The following is a 20,493-nucleotide window of genomic DNA, read 5'->3' on the forward strand; positions in this document are numbered from 1 at the left end:
CTTCCTGGAAAATCTCTCACCCATGTACTATCACTGGTGCAGCTCTATTAGTGGTAGCAATGGTAGAGGTTTTAGTGTAGACAGGGCACTGGGTTTTTCATGAGCAGTTGGGCAAATCCTTCTTCTTTCCAGTTCTTTTTGTGGTAGGATATATCAGAGAATGTTGATCCATGTCCTACTGATGCAATTATGTGTGAATGTCACATTCATTCCTTTTTCTATCAGTGTCCAGTAGTGTTTTCATTGTTGCTAAATTAAATCATTTTTCATTATTCTCTATTATATTTATGCTTTCAAATTGTTAAATCAGTTTCCAAGTTAATTAGAAGATGTCACTAATTTTACTATGTGTATTTTTTGACCCCAGCAAGTTTAAAGAAGCTTGCAAGTTGCACTGAGTCTAAATTTTGGAAATGAGGCGAAATCACATCTGCAAATAAATACAGACCATGGGGTATTTTAAACAACCCACCTTCCCACACCCAAAATATTACTTGCATTCTGATGAGAACTTGAGTATCCAGTCATGACCTGTAAGAAAAATAAATTGAACCAAGTACATTTTTGGGAAGGAACATCTGATTTTTAATTAAAGAGTTGTAACTTTTTTTTCTAGTGGCAAGTAAGTGGCCTAGATTTTACCTACAGCCTATGTGTAGGCAGTACCACTCATCCACTACACTACTTCTAGTTCCATGTCATCTTTCAAATGTGGAGAACAGCAATCCGTTAACAAGCTCAGTCATTTCCATATTTCATTGCAAAGAACTAGAGAAAATAATCACAAATGGTGATGCAATTTTTATATGTATATACATACAATTTATTCTTAAATTTATTCTGTCGTGTTTCACCAAATTCACGCTAATCTTCACTCAGATGAATTATAATTATTAAGATGACAGTTTAATAGGTATCTTTGGTACATTGGACAGGTGTGTATTTCATCACTGTATTTATCTACAAATAATGTGCAAGTTTTCACGAGAAGAGAGAAACCATTACTAGAATGTTTAGAAAGCACCTATCTATTTGACCTGGCCTTTTCTTTATAAGCCCAACCCCTAAGAGCATTGGAAGCCTGAGCTCTGCTCAGTGTAATGTTGGATGATTTAATCCACTGTAATGCTCTCAAGAGGAAGAGCATATACAGCTGGACACCATCCCACTCCCACACCCATATTCTTACAATTATATTCATTTCAGAATGACATGGACTCACTGAAGTGAAACCACTGTTCTCTCAAAAACTATTGCATTTTAAGGTTTTGGAGAGTCTGGTAATTTCAGAAGTATAGTAGCAATTCTAGAAAAAAAAATTTATTATTATTATTTCCTATTTCTATCAAGTATAATTCATCATTATTTTATTAAAGCTTAAGTTTGTCTTGCCTATACTGTATGTGGGCATTATATACTACTAGGCCAAAAAGTATGATCCCCGTTTTAGGTAGCTCAGCTTCCGCTTCTTCCTCTTTAAAGACTTTTCCAAAATAATTGCTGTTTCCTTAGATTTCTCTCCAATTCCTTCTTACCAATTTTTACAGTTTTCTCTTTTACTTTCCATCTGTAAAGAATTCTTTTATTGGCCAGTTTTCTCTACAATTTGATGTTCACTATTTCTTTGTTTCTCATATTATTCTTTTCACTTGTTTCTGCTTGGTTTTGTGTAGTTCTGAAATCTTCTTTCTTTTCATCGGATGTTTATATTTTTAATCATTTTATTGTTTAACCCAGTCTTTAATGACCTGATTAACTAGACCCAATTCCTCCTAAATGTGGGATTCTTTACAGGGGAAGGGTTGTACATGTATTAGGAAAAGATTCTGAGAGATTTGGTTATTGTGACATATAATACAGTAGGCTGTTGCAGTAAAACACCACAATGTCTTACAAATTGCATTAATAAAAATGATTGAAAACTGAAAACCATATATCCGATTGATCTCATAAGAATAACCAATTATATTGTTGAAAATGGAATACAAACACAAAAAATAGAAAGTTTATGTACCATAAAACCAAAACGAGGGAGAAAAAATTCTGATTCGGGAGAGCTAAATCCCAAAGCTACACAGCAAGTGTCTAGATGACAACTACTTTCCCATCTTAAAATCTGTTATCTGGCAAATCAGCAAAAGATCTATATGCAATAACACTGCTGTGCAAAAATAAAACCGTACTCTGGTCCTTGGAGAGAAGCTGCTACCTACACTTCTGTTGCCTAGTAACAGGACTCTCTCTCCTGCCCTATCAGATATTTGCTCTCATCTTAGTTTGTTAGATGTGTCAGATTTCCAGGGCTATTTGATTCCCATCCTTGTAAATTTTTGGATTTTTGCCTATATTTCTGTCATCTGTATGGGTTTCAATGCAATGGGCATTAACTATAGGATCTGAACCATGTGATGCTATTGAGCAGTATAAGGATGCTTAGAAGTGGCTTTACCATAGAGTGTTTAGAGGTTTGAGGACAAAAAGGCCAGGCATGGAGGAAGGAATGGTTCTTCTTAGAGTGATGTCCTTATGGGTGCTCCACTGTAGGTGCAGCAGTGCCCCCTTTTCCCGGGATCGGAGATCTTCCTGAGCTGTACTCATCAGACCGCACAGGTACACCTCCCTGCCTTGCGCTGTGCAATGGATGTGTATATATAGTGCAGTGCGATCTGACTGCCCCTAGTTCCATGTCTACCACTTTTAGTTTGGGATGGATTTTGCAGCAGAGACCACTTCTCTGAGTTCCTCATTAGAGAGTGTCTTATCTGATAGCATATTGTGGTTAGTTTCTTTCCTCTTCTCCTCTTCTCATCTGTGTAAAAAAAAATTGTATCTATCTTTACAGTTCTTTCATAGCTTAAATTTCCGTTTTTCCCCCCATTTCCCTACAGGGAAGTCTTTTCTTTCACCCTTATGCATGGTTCCCCTGGGTTTAAGAGGCACATTTCTTGCAGGTTCACCTTCCCAGTAACAGCCATCAGCAGTGTATCTGCTGTATGGGAGAGGGACGTGTCCAACAAAAGGGCTCCCACTGCCTTGGCGTGAAACCTAGGGCCAGAAAGGACCAGGACATTAGATTGAAACTTCTCCTCATGGAAAAATTGTTATGACCAGCATTGGACCCAGGCCCTGACTCTTCTTCACAGAAGCCCTCATGCTCTGCCAGATCGACTGCCGATCCTCACTCTCCACATCCCTGAAGAGAAAGTCATTCCTTGCTTGTTCAGATGACAAGAAATGGGCTTCCTCCCCACATTCTGAGGCACAGCCCACCAAAGCACTGTCTCCAGCATGGTAGATTGTCTCAGCCTCATCTGACGGGGGACAAAGCTCAAGGGTTTGTCTGAGTATCCCCGGTACTGGCTCAAAGAAATGGTCTTAAGACCCTAACCAGGCTGACTTACAGCCCTCAGCATCGTCTCCCAGTTCAGGGAACTGAGACAAGACACCTTCAGGAGCTATGGCACCGGTGTTGCTTCTGGCATCGACAAAGCCATTGGCACTGAGTAAGACCTTGGCGCCATTAAAATTGTCAGCTCTGACCAAGTCAGCAGCTCCGGGCAAATCCTCAGCACCAGCCGAGTCATAGGCATTGGACAAGCCATCGGCACTAGCCAAGCCTTGGATGCTTTCTACAGATGTCTCAGGGGCATACATCCTTCCCTTGGCACCATGTCTCTTACTGGCATGATGATGCTCCTTCCCCCTCCACAAGATTTCAGATACTGGCAGATCTGTTGGTCTCTGAAACTCCTGATTTTCTGCTTCTGCGACATGACCTCCGACCACTTCCCCTGTCTTCTCCAGACTCGTGATACTCCTCCCTCTCTCCACCGAGTATGGCGCCTCCCTTTCCAAGTGATGAGGGGAAGAGGAGGACAAGTGCACCACCATTCCCTCAACATCTGGACAACTAATACCTGCTCATCCTCACTATACTCAGTCTATCTCTGGTCCTCAATCCTGGCAGGGAACACTGTGGATGCAACCACATGTGCCACTCCCACCAAACTGGCCATATTGGGACCCTTGGGCCATACAGGGTGCAGTTCAGGAACCCTCCCAGGGAGCAAAGCAGCAGAGCTACACATCTCCCTTCTCCATTGGTTTCTCGCCCTCAGAACCCACTGCTGATACTAAGTGCAGAGGAAGACCAGGAGGAGGAAACTCCACCAACATTACATTTTTCATCCTCCTCACCTGACGAGGCTATCATGCCTCCACCCCCTATGTCTGCTGACGACTTCAGACACTGTCAAGATTTATTCCACTGGATTGCAGAATCCTTGCAGATCCTTTTGGAGGAAGTTAAAGACCAGCAGCATAAACTACTGGATATCCTCCACACATCCTCTTCTTCCAAAATTGCACTACCGATCTGTGAGGCTCTACTTGATCCTGCAAAGATGCAGAGGCAGACCCTGTCATTCATCCTTCCGACTTGCAGATTCACCGACAAAAAGTACTATGTCCCAATGAAAGATGCTGAATATTTTATTTTCTCACCTCACCCCAAATTCTCTGGTGATCAATGCAATACAAGAGAGAAGCCATCAGTACCAATCCCATCCTAACAATCCAGACAGAGATTGGAAATGCCTGGACCTTTTTGGCTGCAAGGCAGATTCATCAGCTCGACTCCAATTTAGGAGACACTAGAAACCAGAATTAGATTTTTGATCAAGCATTGCTTTCTCAAAGAAGCAAACAAAAAGCTGCATAATTAGTATTTCTATAGCAGTGATACTCGGACTGAGGCTCATAGCCACACATGGCTCTTTAATGTGTCTCCTGAGGCTCTTTGCAGCAAATGATATTAAAAAACTGTGTGATTAAATTATTAACCAATCACGATGCTTTTCCTATGTTATTAATCAGTTGTAGTTGATTAAAATAATAATACTTGGTCAGTCATTTTGCTGTGAGAATAATATATATACAAATATACAAAAATAGAAAATGAAACTAATGTGACTTTTTTGGGTATTGTTGATAACTAATTTGGCTCATGAATCACTGAGGTCTAAGTATCACTGTTCTATAGGAAACCACTGGTTATTTCATGTTGCTAAGCAACTGCCTGCAGAAGGACAAATATTCTGGATCTGCATATATTTGTCATTTGATAACAAACCTGCTTAAGAAATCTTCAATACAGTATTAGCACTACAAATTGTAAATAAAAGATCCATTTGGTTTTTTGTGAGGTAAATAGATATGGGTGTACTGATTGCATCAAGGTTGATTCATTTTGCTGAAAAAATGCGTACGAAATTAATCAAATTTAAATGCCTAGGAGAGATCTCTGAGAATCAGAGAAGACGCAATTATTAATTACCCTTCTGTGATCAAAGGTAAATAAGAGAACTGTGATATTACACTACAGAAATATAGGTACAAGAAAGCCCTTATGTCATGATCTTGAGCACAGCCTAAAGAATAGATGTATTTCATAGTGATTATATTAGATTTGGGGAAAAGCAAGGTAAACAGATTCACATTAGACAAGTGTTCTTCCAGCCTATCAATGGAGAAACACTGCTATCCTTACCCTCCTTTCTGGAACATAAGTGGCACAGAAAAGGTTTATGGTGAGAATTACAGTAAAGGAAGAAATATCCACAACTCCCTGTTATGATCTATCTTTGATCATGGACCAAAGCCCAAGAACGCTAGAAGAGAAGCCTACAAAACTCTTTTCAGTTGTTATTTTTTTCAAAACAAACAAAAAAACTCTCCCAGATTAGAGCATACTGAGCATATTCCAATAAAAACCAGTTTTTTATTTTGAAAAAGTGAAATTAATGCTTATATTTTTAAGGCTGTGTTTCTAAGATAAAGTGCACAATGTCTTACTGTATGGAGCCAGAAAGCCCTTTAGGAGCCTGCAATTTTAAGGCCAAGATCTCCTGTCTGACCTGACTTTATGGGCATGCATTTCCTGCCCTTAACTGAATTCCAAGGACTGAAGTAATTCATATAGGTTTGCACACAAATTGACTGAGATCTATAAACCAAACCTTTTCACTGAAAATGAATGGCTAGTGTGAGAGTGCACTCTGTGTGTGTGTGTGTGTGTGTGTGTGTGTGTGTGTGTTGTACTGTGCTAATGAAAACTGACAACCCGAACAGGAGGGGGAAAAACAGCAACCACCCCCCCCCCCCCCCAATACTGTCATACTTAGTGCTTTTGGGGTACTGAATATATAGTAAAGACTGATTAATCCAATGGTGGTTTGGAGTTTATAAAACACGTGGAACTTTTTTTTTTTTTTTTTTTTTTAGGTTTTAGGTTTCACAAACGTTTCTTTGAGTTTTGTGAAATACTTTCCCTCCTTAATTTAAACCACTGTTTTTAAAGAAAATTTTAATTTAAAAAAGAACCATGCTTTAAATACTGTTGTGCTATGAAAACAATAAGTTCTTTTTCTGATAGTTATTTTTGCCAAGCTTCGAAGACTACAAAAGAAATAAAATAACATTATAAATCATTCCAGCATTAATGTTTTTCCTCAGTGAAACAGAATTTGGACTTCAAAAATTTTGAATGATCTTCTAAATCTAAAATACACAGTTTTGAGTCGATTCTGTTCAAAACAAATTATCCTGTCCCTTTAGCCCCGCTTCAGTATTATGAATAATTGACATAATGTGCAAATGAAGTTGGTATTTTATCACTCTGACTAGTTAGATGGGAAGAAAAACAGAGACTGTCAGAAAGATTAGAAGTTGGACATTGGGTTAGGATAAGATAATCACCCAAGAATTCTATTGATTATTCAAAGCATTTCTGAATTTTCTGAACTTATTAGCAAAATAATTCAAAAATAGGTGGCTAAAGTTACTTCTAAATTAGGCACCGAAATATATGCCCTAGTTTTCAGCTGTTGAGCAGCTCCTTTTGACTTCTACGGGAGCTACTAGTGCTCAAAAAATTTGAAAACTGGCTCTTTATTTGGAGTTTGAAAATCTTGATCACCGTATCTTTAAAACTCAAATGGAAATATTGCAAGAACAAGATTTTTTGCAAGATTCTCAGTACTTCCACTTTTGGTAGGATAGCCTTCTTCATAGGTTTTTTTTTTTTTTTTGGCAGTTCTGGTTCTGTACTGACTGGAATTAATGTATCCATACATTTCAGAAACTTAAAGGTTCAATTCAAGTTTGGCTGTAGAAATGGGTCGCTCAAATTGTAGCTTGATAGAAATGTTTGTCTTTGGAATCAGTGTCTGTGCATTGCTTGTTTTTCTTTTTCTTGTAGAAACCCAAGATAAAATTTGATAAACTGAAGGAAATTTGGAGGCTCACAAATTTTTCAGGGAGAGACTCACTCCCTTAGTCCAAGATAATGAATAATAGAATAACCATCTCATTTCTCCATCTAGGGGATAAGCGAAGAGTTAGTAGTAAAAACTTATATAAATCTCTGATGAGCAGCAATGCTTACATAGATTTAAGAGCCTTCCTATCTGTGGTCATAATAATTTTAGTGCCTGATGTGAGACAGGAGGAACGCATTTAAAATGATCAGATTCAGTCTCTGGGGCTGCAAAGTAGAACATGGGTTATTAAGATGTTTCTCCTAAAGTAAAATATAAAGCTTTGTTTGCACCAAGGTATGTCAGGATTCTCTGCCAGGTATTCTCTAGGTTCAAAGGGTTAAGCTGACTTCTCAAGAAACCTCCTCCTTCATTTTAAAGTAAAGGTAGTGGGAAACTCACAAAAATGAATCCAATATACACATTTGAAATGTGAATTATTTGCATGATTACAAGTAGTCAGTTCTTTCACAGACCAGCAACAACATATGGCCAATAAAATAACTGGCAGACACTCCACCTGTGTATATTGCCCATCACTTCCCTGTCTGACTTAAGAACACAGACAGCAAAATACGGAGCTGTTGAAGAGACTGGTTATATAAATTTGGTTAAAATATTTGCTTAGATTAGTTCTCAAACTGTGAGGCTGGCTCTGATTTCTTTTAGTGGAGGAGCAGATGTGCCCAGGGAAATGAAAAAAGGAATATATTTTCTTTAAAAAATTATTTTCACTTAGGATTCAACAGAAGTGGACCTGTTTATTTAAGTGAATATTCAATACTGAATATTCAGTTGACAATGCAGCTTTGTCGATGTTAAGTGCCAAAACTACGAGTTCCAGCAAGAAAATGAAATTAACAGATTTCACTGTATTCTTCTAAAATGCACCATTAAAAACATTTCAGCAGGAAATTGATCTATCTCATTGATGTGAGAGGAACCCTGAATATTTCTTTAACATATAGAGAGGAATGATAAGACTGAATGAAAAATCTTGGATTAAGACATCAATAATTTGTGACATAATTTCCAATCTAAAATACAATATAGCCCCATATAAGTTATTATTTTTCTGATTTTTAATAAAGTGCCCATTTCATTTGCGTCTGGATACATATAATTTAAACAAAACAACAAAATCAGTTAACTGACATAAAATAAAAATAATATGCGCCATCTAGAAAATAAGCACACACATATATTATATATGTGTGTGTATATATATATACATATACATATATATATATGTATAATATCCCTACTTTTATCACCAGGCAGAGTCCTGTGAAAATAGATGGTCTTTACACCAAGCACTAAAGGTTGACAAACTGGCTTCTTTGAACAAATAGGGAAGTGAATTCCAAAGTTGTAGATGTCCTATCAGCAATCTCCACACATGCAAATCAAGGCAAGCAGTATCAGCAAAAACACTGCACCCTAGGTTATCTGAAAGACCATGGTGAAACAGAGAGACATGGTATCTCAGGAAGGTATGGTCCAACCCAGATAAGACTTCGAACATCAGTTCAAAATTTTAAATAGCGTTCATAGGCAGAAAGATGTCAACAGAAGTCACTGTTTGCTATGCCCTGTGTTGCAATGTACATACTACATATTAGCACAACATTTTACAGAGTACTTTAGCAAGCATTGATTGTGCCGGTTGTCATATGCATGACTCTACCATGTTGTGTGTTCCAGTTGAATGTACCAGTAGTCATCCCTGGAATGAGATATTTAGCTTAGTTCTGGCTGAACTGATGAAGCTCTACAAAGGCTCTCCTGTGATATGGATAGAAGACAAGTTTAGCAGACTCACTAAATCAGCATATCCTCCTAGCTCCATCCTACAATGCAGTACTTTGCCTTTAGAAATTCCTTCAAAATCTCTGCTCTTAGTGTTCATGATTGTTACTATCAGAAGGTGCTTCAGGAATGAGGTGTTTCTGTGTGTCAAAATTGTTCTATCAAAAACAGCGTTCCTTGAGGACTAACCCTGTGGAATAAGAACTGAGCCAAACCAACAATTTAGTGCTATGTCTCTACAATTTTTTTTTCTTGTTTAGCACAGAAACATTCTTTTTGGGTTATATCCCCAGCTAGTGTTAATGGGGTTGTGCTAACGTACACCATGTGAAGATCTGGCTCTCTGCATCTTGATCACAGTAGCATGAATAATATTGGTAATTTTATCCATGCCTTGCTATTGAGGAATCCTTTGTTTCTACTCAGGAAGCTTCTAGTTTAAAATTGGACCTTGATCCTGCACAGGGATTGGCCCACATGGTCCTTTATGCCTGAGTAAAGTCAGTGGGTCCCCATATGGGTGGATTGCTGTGCTCCGTAGTGTGTTAGGTTTCGGGAAGAACATACCTAGCACATAGACAAACTTGTGGAAAATCAGAGTAAACATGTGGATTGTAGAGCATTTAAAAGAATCAAGCCTTAAACAGAAAAATGTTCTTAACCTTAACTATTGCAGAGCGTAACATGGTTTTGAGAAGGAAAAAAAACCTCGCACAAATATAGCAAAAAAGCTATTGTACAATAATTCATTATACCAGGCATCTACTTAGCTGCTTCACTACTGCATCAGATATATGAAATATAGGCTAGCCAGCTTTACTGGTGACTTAAATCTGTAAGACAAAATAATAAATTATAAGTGTATACAGTTATTGAATCTTGGAATATTTCTGTGCCTAAAATGTTCATGTAATCTTTTTTGTCTTCAGTGTAGGTCTTTTTGACCACTAAGTGGTATTACCTGGTGTTGGTTTACACTGTATCACAAGTTGTGCTCTGAGTGAATGTTTTCCAATACTTCTTTGCTGCAATGAGCCTTGGAACTTTGTCAGAAATGTAAATAATTTGGTGCTGTTGAGAATGTTTGAGGAGGAATTGTAATGAGACCCTCTTGTCTCTACCACCAGACAAAACGCTTTCTCATGACCTCAGTGCCATGTGATCTCCTGGTTTCAACATCTACTAACACCAAACTCATCATTCTATGAAACAATGATCTGGGAGGAAGGAATGATTGGGTGAACAAGCATATAAGAAAAAGTGTTTTTCACACACAACCGAATTACATTCTTACTAATGCCAACTGGTGATTTTAAGTAGATGGCTTTTGAGGGGGTGGTGGTTAGCAGACACAAAACGGACATTTTCTTAATGCCCTCAGAGTGAATTTGCATGTTGATCAGTCTGTCTATTGATTATATAACATTCATCACTGTAAATTCATCACAGCAAGCGGGTAAATGTGAGCAGGTTTCATAGATATGCACGTTTTATATTTTGATCAATCAGATGTGTTGAATCAGCAGTTCTATAATCCAGGATGTGGTAAAGTTATGATGTGCTCAAGTATATGTGAACCACATGGCTTTTTTCATATAATTGTGCCTGCTGATTTCATGGGCAAATTTTAATACACAATCATAGTCATATAAACCATGCAACAGAAAATAGCAGCTAAGACCTCTTATTCAATAGTCTCCAGTAATCTACTTGTGAGAACTAGTGTGTAGGATGATGTTTTGCCAAAATGTCTTTTTTTCCTGCTATTAGGAAGCCATTGTGGTAGGAAAAATAGCAATGAATTTATGAAAAATGGGAACACTACTTGTCTTAGAAAAAATATTAGTTTAACTAATGGGCAAAACATGAAAAGGTCAGGTGATTAGTAGTAAGAGCTTTAATGAACCTGATGTATTTGGAAAAATTAATTGAATATAGTTAGGGGAACTACATGGTATTAGTAGATTAGAATAAAAATTCTGTCCACTTCACACTGCCCTAGTTCAATGAAATGTCATTCTCTGCAAGAAGATGTTTATTCATATAGATCAGAGATTCTCAGGTTGGAGGTCATGAACAGGTTTCAGGAGAGTCATGCCCGCCCACCCTCCCTTTCTTTATGGCTTTGTGTGTGTGTGTGTGTGTGTGTGTGTGTGTGTGTGTGTGTGTGTTTACTTATCTTGTAACATTGGTTCACATTGTGGAAAAGTTTGTAAGCCATTTTTATATAAATTTCTTTATATAAAGAAAGCACTGTGTTTGAGGGGGCTGGTCAGTGCTACAAATTTGGGGCCCCTTGTAGATTTAACGCATGCCGGTAAGTGTGAAGGTTTGACACCTTCAAGAGAGCTTGAGATGGATTGCTTTTCACTGGATGCAGTGGGTACCCAATAGGACCCGTCCGCCTCACACAATCAGCATGGTATCTATTGACCACTCTCTGGTGGCTCTTCTAAACTATTCTCCCAGACTTCAGACACCCAGGCCTCCTCCCTAGTTTCACATCTGACCTCCATTTTCTTTCTGCATTGATGGAACCCATCAGGACCCATTCATAATACTTTCCTTGTAACTTTTTCCACAAAGAGGGATTTTGTTCTATGGCAAGGGCTTCTGTTGGTACTACTGCTGCTGTTACTACTATGGTAGGTATCCCAATCAGGGATCAAGGACCTATTTGTGCTAAGCACTACCCAGATAAGTAACAAAGAAGACAGTTCCTGCCCCAGAAATTTTACAATCCAGGTGTATCTTCTGTGCCTCTCTTCACTTAACAAGCAGGTCGTCCTGTGACCTATCTTACCATATCACTTTATGTTTATCCTTATTATGAGCTTTCATCTACTTATTTAGCACTCATTATCATAGTATCTGAACAATGTATGATGGGGAAAACCTCACTGAGTGGTTCTTCCTCACTACCAAAACACAAGCTTCTGTTCAGTGCTAGATTAAGCTATAATTAAAATAATTGGTGGATCTGAGCCTCATAAGACTTTCAGCACTAGCACCACAGCATTCATGAGCAGTTTTGGGGTCCTACATTTGTGATTGATTTGAGCCACACTTAGCAGTCAGCTATCCCTGATGACCTGCTCACTGAAAAAAGACTCCGAAACATGAGTGATTATTTGTATGCCGGAAGGGCATATTTTGGTAGTTCATATAGTAGGAAAATATTTATTCACTTCAGTTACTGATTTTTATTGTTGTTGAGAGGAGCGAAGCATCAAATCATGGCTTCCCCAGGCTGGTGTTTGACAAGTCTGCCCCAAAGCCAAATCCATTTAAATGTTATAAATAACTTACAATAAAGAGTAATTCTTAATGTTATATTTGACAAATATACGTAACGTTCCCCCTGTATAAATAGCATAAGATCCTATGTTTATGACTGGTTCTTGGGAAAAGAAGAAAAGAATGCTGCATGCCTCTACGGAAACATCTGCTGATTGGTTGAAGCTATAAACATAATTAGTTGTACAGGTTTAAGGAAAGGAAGCTAATTGCAATCTTGTGTGTCTCCAGGGATCCGAAAAGACCGCAGAGGTGGACGTATGCTGAAACACAAACGTCAAAGAGAAGAGCAGGATGCCAGGAATGGAGGAACTGCTTCTACTGAGATGAGAACCCCCACCCTGTGGACGAGTCCTCTTGTGATTAAGCATAGCAAGAAGAACAGTCCAGCCTTGTCCCTGACAGCGGACCAGATGGTCAGTGCCTTGCTGGAAGCTGAGCCACCCATAGTCTATTCTGAGTATGATCCTAACCGACCTTTCAGTGAAGCCTCCATGATGACCCTGTTGACCAATCTTGCAGACCGAGAACTGGTGCACATGATCAACTGGGCAAAAAGGGTCCCAGGTAAGAAAATAGAGCATTTGATCATTGGTTAACTGGAAAAAGTTCTAATATGACATTTCAGTGAAGATATTTACACACATGCATAGAGTTATCTACGAATCATTATCTACAAATCATTCATTTAAGTATCCATATTTGTAAAATTACAAACGTCATGTGGTGCTCCTTAAAAGGAAACTTTAGGGAAATACAGGCAAAACTTTAGGGAAAATTTTGTTCAGAAAAACTCTTTACTGAGCATCATGACATATTGTCTGACAAAGACACTGGCTAGCTCAGGGGTAACTGGCACCAGGATATAATCTTTCATTGTCAGGTCAGTGAATCAAACTTTGCCTAGATCTGTCTGGAAACGAAAGTTATTGCTGTATAAAAGATGTTCAGTGGCTTATGTGAAATGAGCTAGTTATCTCAAGTCTATTTCCTAGCAAACAGATGTCCAGATCACAAAACACTACCACATTTGGCACTGATTGGCACCTTTGACAGTCGAAACAGAGAAACCAATGAATGGTCATTAAAAACCCTCTGACGTCTGAAGGTGGTAAGAGTTGAAGGTCATTGACAGTGTAGCATGTGGGAGAATGCATTTCTTCTGAACGGACTGCTCTTGTTCTGTGGATGGAAAGAGGATATCAGTCTCCAGAGCTATCAGTCCAATACCTTTCATAAGCATTGCATTCACTAAACATTTATTACACATGCTGTGTCTTTAACTTTATAACAGCACTTATCTCTGCTGGGATGGTATACATACGAGTATATTTTGCTTAGTTTAGCCCATTTTTAATTTCTTGAATTTCATATTGTAGCCCTTTATTTCATTAAACTGATGTAGATTCTGTGCGGAGCTGTTCAGAGAATGTCCACTACTACAGATTTGATTAGGTCAAGTGCTGTAGGTCATGCCTCTTTTCTGTTGTCCTTCACTTAAACTTGGCCAAACTTTACTTAGTAAATCAATAACACACACAATCTGTTTTCCAGTCCTTTGCCACCTTTCACATGTCACTTTGTGGGCTCAAGCTGTGATCAATGAGAAAGCTGTAGGAGGTGTAACATAAGGAACATAGTAACATAAAGGAAATCATATGGGGAATTTTATTTTTAACATAAATGCATTTTTAGGGCCTGATTCAAAGTCAATGAGAGCCTTTCCATTAATTTCTGCATGCTTTGGATCAGGCGTCTACAAAGTATTTTTGAAATATGGATCTTAATGTTCAAAGCTGTTGGACACACTTAATTTAAATACAGTAATGGCAGTGTGGACTGGAAAGGCTGAATTAAAAATCACTTCTCTGGTGTTAAAGAGAGTAGAAAGTCAGATGCATTGTACAGAGAAGCACACTGCACTCTTGTATTTTCTTGCAGTGGAAAAATATCTCAAGTTTTGGATTAATTTACATTTCAAAGTAAAAAGAAGACAAGTTTATATGAATTTGAAAATTATTGATATCTCATTTAAAGGAACTTGTCCAACAGATATCCTTTAACCATCTGAGGCCAGACATAGAGTTTAATTATATGTGATCTTGCACTGTTGTGCAAGTTAGTGAAAAGGGCACGAGGAATCTGCTTACATCCCTGTGAAAAGTCCAAGCATGGCAGCAGTCCTTGTGTCCCCATGAACACAGTCTGTTCAAGGTCACTGCTAATTGCCTCTGGTAGGACTGGTGGAGAACATGCAACATCCTGTCAAAGGGTGTCACAGGGGTTTTGCACATCATTCACATATTGCTTCTTAGAGCTCCCACTGCAGGGATGTGTCTGCCACATATGAATCCAGAATGTACACTCAAGGTCCACTCCAGCTTCTTTACCTTCTTTAAGATGATAGGATGTCTTCTGCATGTGCATAGAAATGTACAGGTGTCACTTTGTTGAATGTACGTTGGACACTATTTGGCACTGCAGGGGTTAATCTCTAGTTTCTCCTCCTTCAGCACCTTCTGTTGCCACCGCATAAAACAATTATAAGAATCATTCATTGGAACACAGTTCAATGAAAGAGTAAAAGGATGAAATATTTGAGCCTGAAGAAGGTATTGAATAGACTTAGTATTTGACAAATCAAGTGCTTCTACCCAGCTGATCTATAGCTGTCTCTTATATATAAGTTTAAACATGTTAGGTCAGAGTTATCCTATTAAAGCCTATGAAGTTACAATTGGGATGAATTTGCCCCAGAATAAATTCATTTTTTAACCCCAGTCCATTTTGAAGTGCTAAGTGTTGAAGTTAGTTTTCTACAGTATTGGGTTGGTTTGTTAATTTAATTGAACCCAAATGAATTCAGATACAGAATAAATTGTGTTTGGAAACTAAAATCTATTTTTATTATTGTAATTAGCCCTGAGGAGAAATCCATAAAGCTACTTACTACTGGAATACAGCTGCTTATGATAAACCCCCTCCCCAGCATGTATTACTAAATATATGCCATTTAAAAATAGCCTTCTGAAGCTGGAAAATCCAAAAGTTCAGACTGTCAGCCATTTATATATATTATATGTTTTATTAGTATATCTTATATATTAAGGTCACTGTTAAGTGCCACACAACACAGACAAAAAAAAGATAGTTGCTGCCCAAGGAGATTATTGTCCAAAAGAGGGCTAGAGATGAGGACTTACAAGGAGAGACAGATGAGCATCTGCAGTGCACGTAGCTCTGAATAGCTCAAAAGCTGGTTTCTCTCACCAACCGAAGTTGGTCCAATAAAAGATATTCCCTCACCCACCTTGTCTCACAGATGAGCATGGTCACTTAAGGAGGTTTTTTAATTCCTCTTTTAAAGTTTACTTCCTGCTCTCAGTCTCTCTTTCTCTAAGGTAGTTTTGGGGTGGAAAAGGTGTTTGTGTGTGGTGGTTGTGGAAGATGTGAGTATTCAAGAGCCATTTGAACATGAAAGAGGGTGAGGACCTGGCACACTGGGTTTGGGTAATCATTCCTTAGAAGGGGCAGCATGGAAGAAACTGAAGTGGCAGAAGAAAACAAATAGAGTAATGAGATTGGCTGCACTGGCAGAATGAAGGGGCATAGGAGAAAGATAAGGACATGATCTGAAAGGTAGTGCAAGGCAGATATGTGCAGGTCCTTTAAGGCAAGGACAAAAAGTTTAAATGTGATGCAGTGAGCAATGGTGATTCAGTGGATGGATTTGAAATACAATACGTGGTGTACATAGCTCTGTGATAAACTGCAGAGCCATCTGATACATTGCATTATTCATACCCTTTTGTCTACCTCATCTGCCTATTAGTCCTCTGATGGGACTACTTGCAAAACTCCAAACCTCTGAGCAGCTTCAAACAACTGCTTTTTTAAAAAGAAATCACACAACTTTCCCCAAAATGTTTTCTTCTTTGCCAAACGTGAAACTTTCTTTCCCCACAAAATTAGTTTCTGTTCAGAACAGGCATTTTTAAGTCTGTATCTAGTAGATTGTGTTATGTAGGACCCTACATACACATTTTACACATAAGTAAGCACTCTGTGTCTGCATTTAAGTGAGTTTCTGTTCTGAGAAATAATCATATGCGAATAGCATCATGTTCCAAGTTTCTCTCTCAGCTATTTCTGTATCTAATTTGCTAAAGTTACAAGTAAAAGGATATTTATGTTTCTAACTGCAAACTCAATTAGGCCCTCAATTACACTTGTGCAATTTCACTGTCTTCAAAGGGGTTGCACAGTTGTAACTAATTGGAATTTGGTAAACAGTTCTATAAATGCACAGAAAATAATAGGACAGATTTATCCTGTTTATGTTGACTAGGGGAGTAGATCTGTTGACCAAGAAAGGAGCCATTTTTATAAAATCACTTTTCAGAGAAGAATCACATTTTGAATAGCTTGATGAAAGTGCAACACATGGAGTCAGTGGAAGAAACAGAACCTAGGATTCCTGAATCCGAGTTTGTTGATTTAACCACTAGACTAAACTAGACTCTTACTACAGTTAGCAACACAAACTTGTCAAGTGTCACTATTATGTCAACTTGTCTAGCCCAATAATTCTGCTAAATCTACCCAGTCATTTAACATGACATTTGCTAGGCTCTAACAGCTGCCACTGTCACCATTAAATACATTTTGCAGTACCCTTTTCAAAGTATAACATGATTGCTAGCTGAGGTCATGAAGAAAACTCTCAGGTGATAATGCAGCTCACAACTGGTTAAGTGCACTACAAATTTGTATTCATCTCCTTTGAAGCATCACATATGGGCTACTGGTGCAAATAGCATATCAGCTTAGATGAGTAAAGAGTCTGATCTACGGTGGCATAGCCTGGCTCTCTGTCCTCCTGTAGTGTCTGCACCATTTAAAGGTTTTTGAATCTGCTACAGCCTTGGAGTTAATACACCTGGGGCTTTTTTAGTTTCGGCAGTAGAGCTTTATGGTTTTAGACCCATGGGCTTCTAGGTCTATCCCTGCTGCCAGCAACACATCCACAGGCATCCACAGCACAATAGCAATGCTGAAACATTAAGGGACATTAATGTACAGTATTTTATTTTTCATATATACCACTGTATTCATTTCAGGAGCACCAGGTGCAAAGAAAGACGTTAGTGTTTTCAGTGTCACAGTTTGGAGTGTGTTTGAGGGGATGTTTGCTAGATGTTTAGGTTGTATAAAAAGTGGAGGGACAGGGGTGAAAGAGAAGATAGTTTTGAGGAGTTTTGGATTAAAAGGTGCAGTTTTTGGCACAGCTGGTGCAATCTTGGCTAATTATTTACTCGGAGTACAGTAGCTGAATAGTTTAATGGCCCTAAAATGGTACATTGGGCATACAGGCTTTGAAGTTTTGAGATGATTCACAGTGCTGTACTTATTTTATGGTTTCATGAACTGAGAAGATAAACATTTTGGCATTGAATTTTTGTTTTAAAGCTGCAGAAGTTGCTATTTTCTTAAGAGATTGTTTTCTTATTTGACCTTCTAAATTGCCCTGTTTGTTAAATTAGGAACAGTGTGTAAAGGGACCAACAATAGCCACTATTTAAACTGTGTTTTACTGACACCAAAACCTTTGCAAAAAAAGTTGTTGTTTGAAGGCAGGTACTGATATAAAGAAGTGCCTATTACTATTGTACATGTTTATGTACATGCTGCTTTGCAGTGCTGTTCAGTGTAATAGCCTTCTTGACAATACATAAGCCATATATATCGCTGACTGTTAATTCAGGCAAATAAAGGTGCATTTAATGGCAGTGACTCTAGTTGTTGTTAAACCCTCTAAAAATATCCGCTATGTTTTCTTGTCTCAGTTAGTTAATGGGCTGTGTTGCAGACAGTGACGATGTTATCAAGTAATACACTATTTGTAATCAGTTGTGGGTTTCTCTGATGGAGCTGGCATTTACCACGTTCTGGAGGTTTAGTGCTCCACCTAAATATGTAGTTAAATGAAAAACAATGATTAATCTGATTCTGATTCCAAACCAGCTTTATATTAGTGTAACTTCAGTGAACTTACTATTGATTTACATGGGTGTGAGATCAGAATGAGTCCCTCTGGCACGATATAGTAACCACCTATAAGCCTCTGAAGATTGTAGACACCAACTAGAGAGAGATATTAGTCCAAGGGAAGTACAACTAGGAGTAAAGAGATGAACAAAAGAAATCGGATTATCAAGTAAAACCTTCCTAATACTCTGATCTGTTAGTCTGTGGAATAGGCTATCAGTGTCAAGAGCCTCATTGCTTGAATTCTTTATATCTAGTCAGGACAAAATACCGATGAATATGCTGTCAGGATCAATACTTTTCTGATGAGGCAAGGGGAAAGACTACTGATAAATAGTATGAATGGTTTATTTATGTACATTGTGCTCTAGGAAGATAGAATAAGGTATGTTGCCTGCCCCATTGAGCTTCCAATAGAAGATGGACCAGACAGATTAACACAAGACAAAACCTGGGAGGATAGTTCAAAGAAGAAACTGCAAGGAGAAATTACTGCTAAGGAGAAGGAGATTAAAGAGATTTGAATGAGCAGAGAAGGGTTTGGAAAAACGGGAAGTTAATATTGCAAAAGTAGGGGTAGCATTGTTGAAGAGAGACAAGGCAAGAAGGTGAAAAATAAATAAAAGGAACATTTTAGTTGAAAGGAGTGGGGGTAGTCTAGGGTTCAGTTGTGAGAGTAAGAGAAAAGGAGATCAGAGATGTGTATAGACTGGGAAGTGAAGAGAGCTGTTTGAATTTGATGTGGCAATCGATGAGGAAAACCAGAAAATAGATGGTTATAGTAATCAAGGTGACTGACGACCAAGTTGTGGGTAAGGGCTTTAGCAGTGGAGATATGGAAAGGTGACCTATTATCTTTTCCATCTTTAATGTTTCCAATTCTGTGTTAAGATTCCTAGGAGACTAAAGCAGTAGCCTAATACTAACACCACACATCTGTTTTGTTTTCTCCTTCCAAGATGTTGCACATGTTGTTACCCTTAGACTGAATTTCAGAGATTACATTATTGACTTTTAAACAGGCTAATATTAACTGTTGGATTTGTTAAGCAGAATGCTGTGTATGCACTATCCTGTAGGTCAGTGCAAGACCTGTGCATGAACACAGATGAACTCCAGTGGTGATTTCCATCCTGTTTTTGAATTGTGTGAGGATTTCAGGGCAGACATGAGCTGCTGTTATGGGCAGAGTCCAGTGAAAACGTGAAGAGGAGAAAGAACTGCTGATGCAATTAATGAGGTCGCAGTGAATAGAACATTTGGGAGCAGGAAGAGCTCATGTTCCAGTAAAGCATTTGTATTTATATGAATAAAAGGAATTACTACTGACCGAGTGAAATTAAGAGAAAGGAAGCAAAATGACTCCTCTCAGGCCAGCATCCCTTAATGGCTTTTGCATTTCAGGATTAAAGTCCATAGATGTAATCACTAACTTGCTGCAGGAAATTGTCACACCATGCACAAAATTAAACTAGTACTCTATTTACACCAGAGAAGTGACTCTTTCCTAGCTTTCCCATTGACTGGGGACTTTTAGCTAAATGCCTTTCTCTCTTGGCTTTGTGACACTCCTCTTTGGGATCTTTTCTCACCAGGAGTAATCTGCTTGTTTTGTGATTCAGGGAACTTGATTGCGATTGGGAGACAACTGTGATTTATTTGATCCAAAAGAAATGAGATGTGCCATGGACTAATCTAAACATTTTTCTTTGGGGTTCCTCCTAAAGCAAATTTTACACTTTTCTGTTTGATTTTTGATGTGCCAAAACCAAGTTATGTATAGTCTTTATAACCCTAATTCTGCCATTTTAAATCATGGAAAATCAGGGAAAATCTGTGAAGGGAATAAAGGGCGTTCTATTAAAGAAGTACAGCAGTGAAGAATCTAGTCTATTTAAGTACCCTGATACTATGGTATGGAAGATAAACATGTTTGTTACCCGTGTTTCTGCCTAAGAAGGTTCTTTGACTAACTTTACTGTGAATAAAGTAAGAACTGTATCTACTGTGTGACTCTCTCTAA

At 38.3% G+C, this 20,493-nt stretch overlaps 1 protein-coding gene across 2 annotated transcripts in view; it reads left to right on the top strand.

The window, feature by feature from the left end:
- ESR1 (estrogen receptor 1) overlaps positions 1–20,493 on the top strand; it is a 285,662-nt gene that overhangs the window by 202,229 nt on the left and 62,940 nt on the right. For both annotated transcript variants that reach the window (XM_067542424.1, XM_067542423.1), the window contains exon 5: positions 12,654–12,989. In XM_067542424.1, coding sequence (XP_067398525.1) covers positions 12,654–12,989 — 336 coding nt within the window. The remainder of the gene's footprint in view (positions 1–12,653; positions 12,990–20,493) is intronic.

Source organism: Emydura macquarii, unplaced genomic scaffold (assembly GCF_026122565.2).
Source record: "Emydura macquarii macquarii isolate MOO-44397 ecotype Brisbane River unplaced genomic scaffold, CSIRO-AGI_Emac_v2 contig_705, whole genome shotgun sequence".
NCBI classification, from domain to species: domain Eukaryota; kingdom Metazoa; phylum Chordata; order Testudines; family Chelidae; genus Emydura; species Emydura macquarii.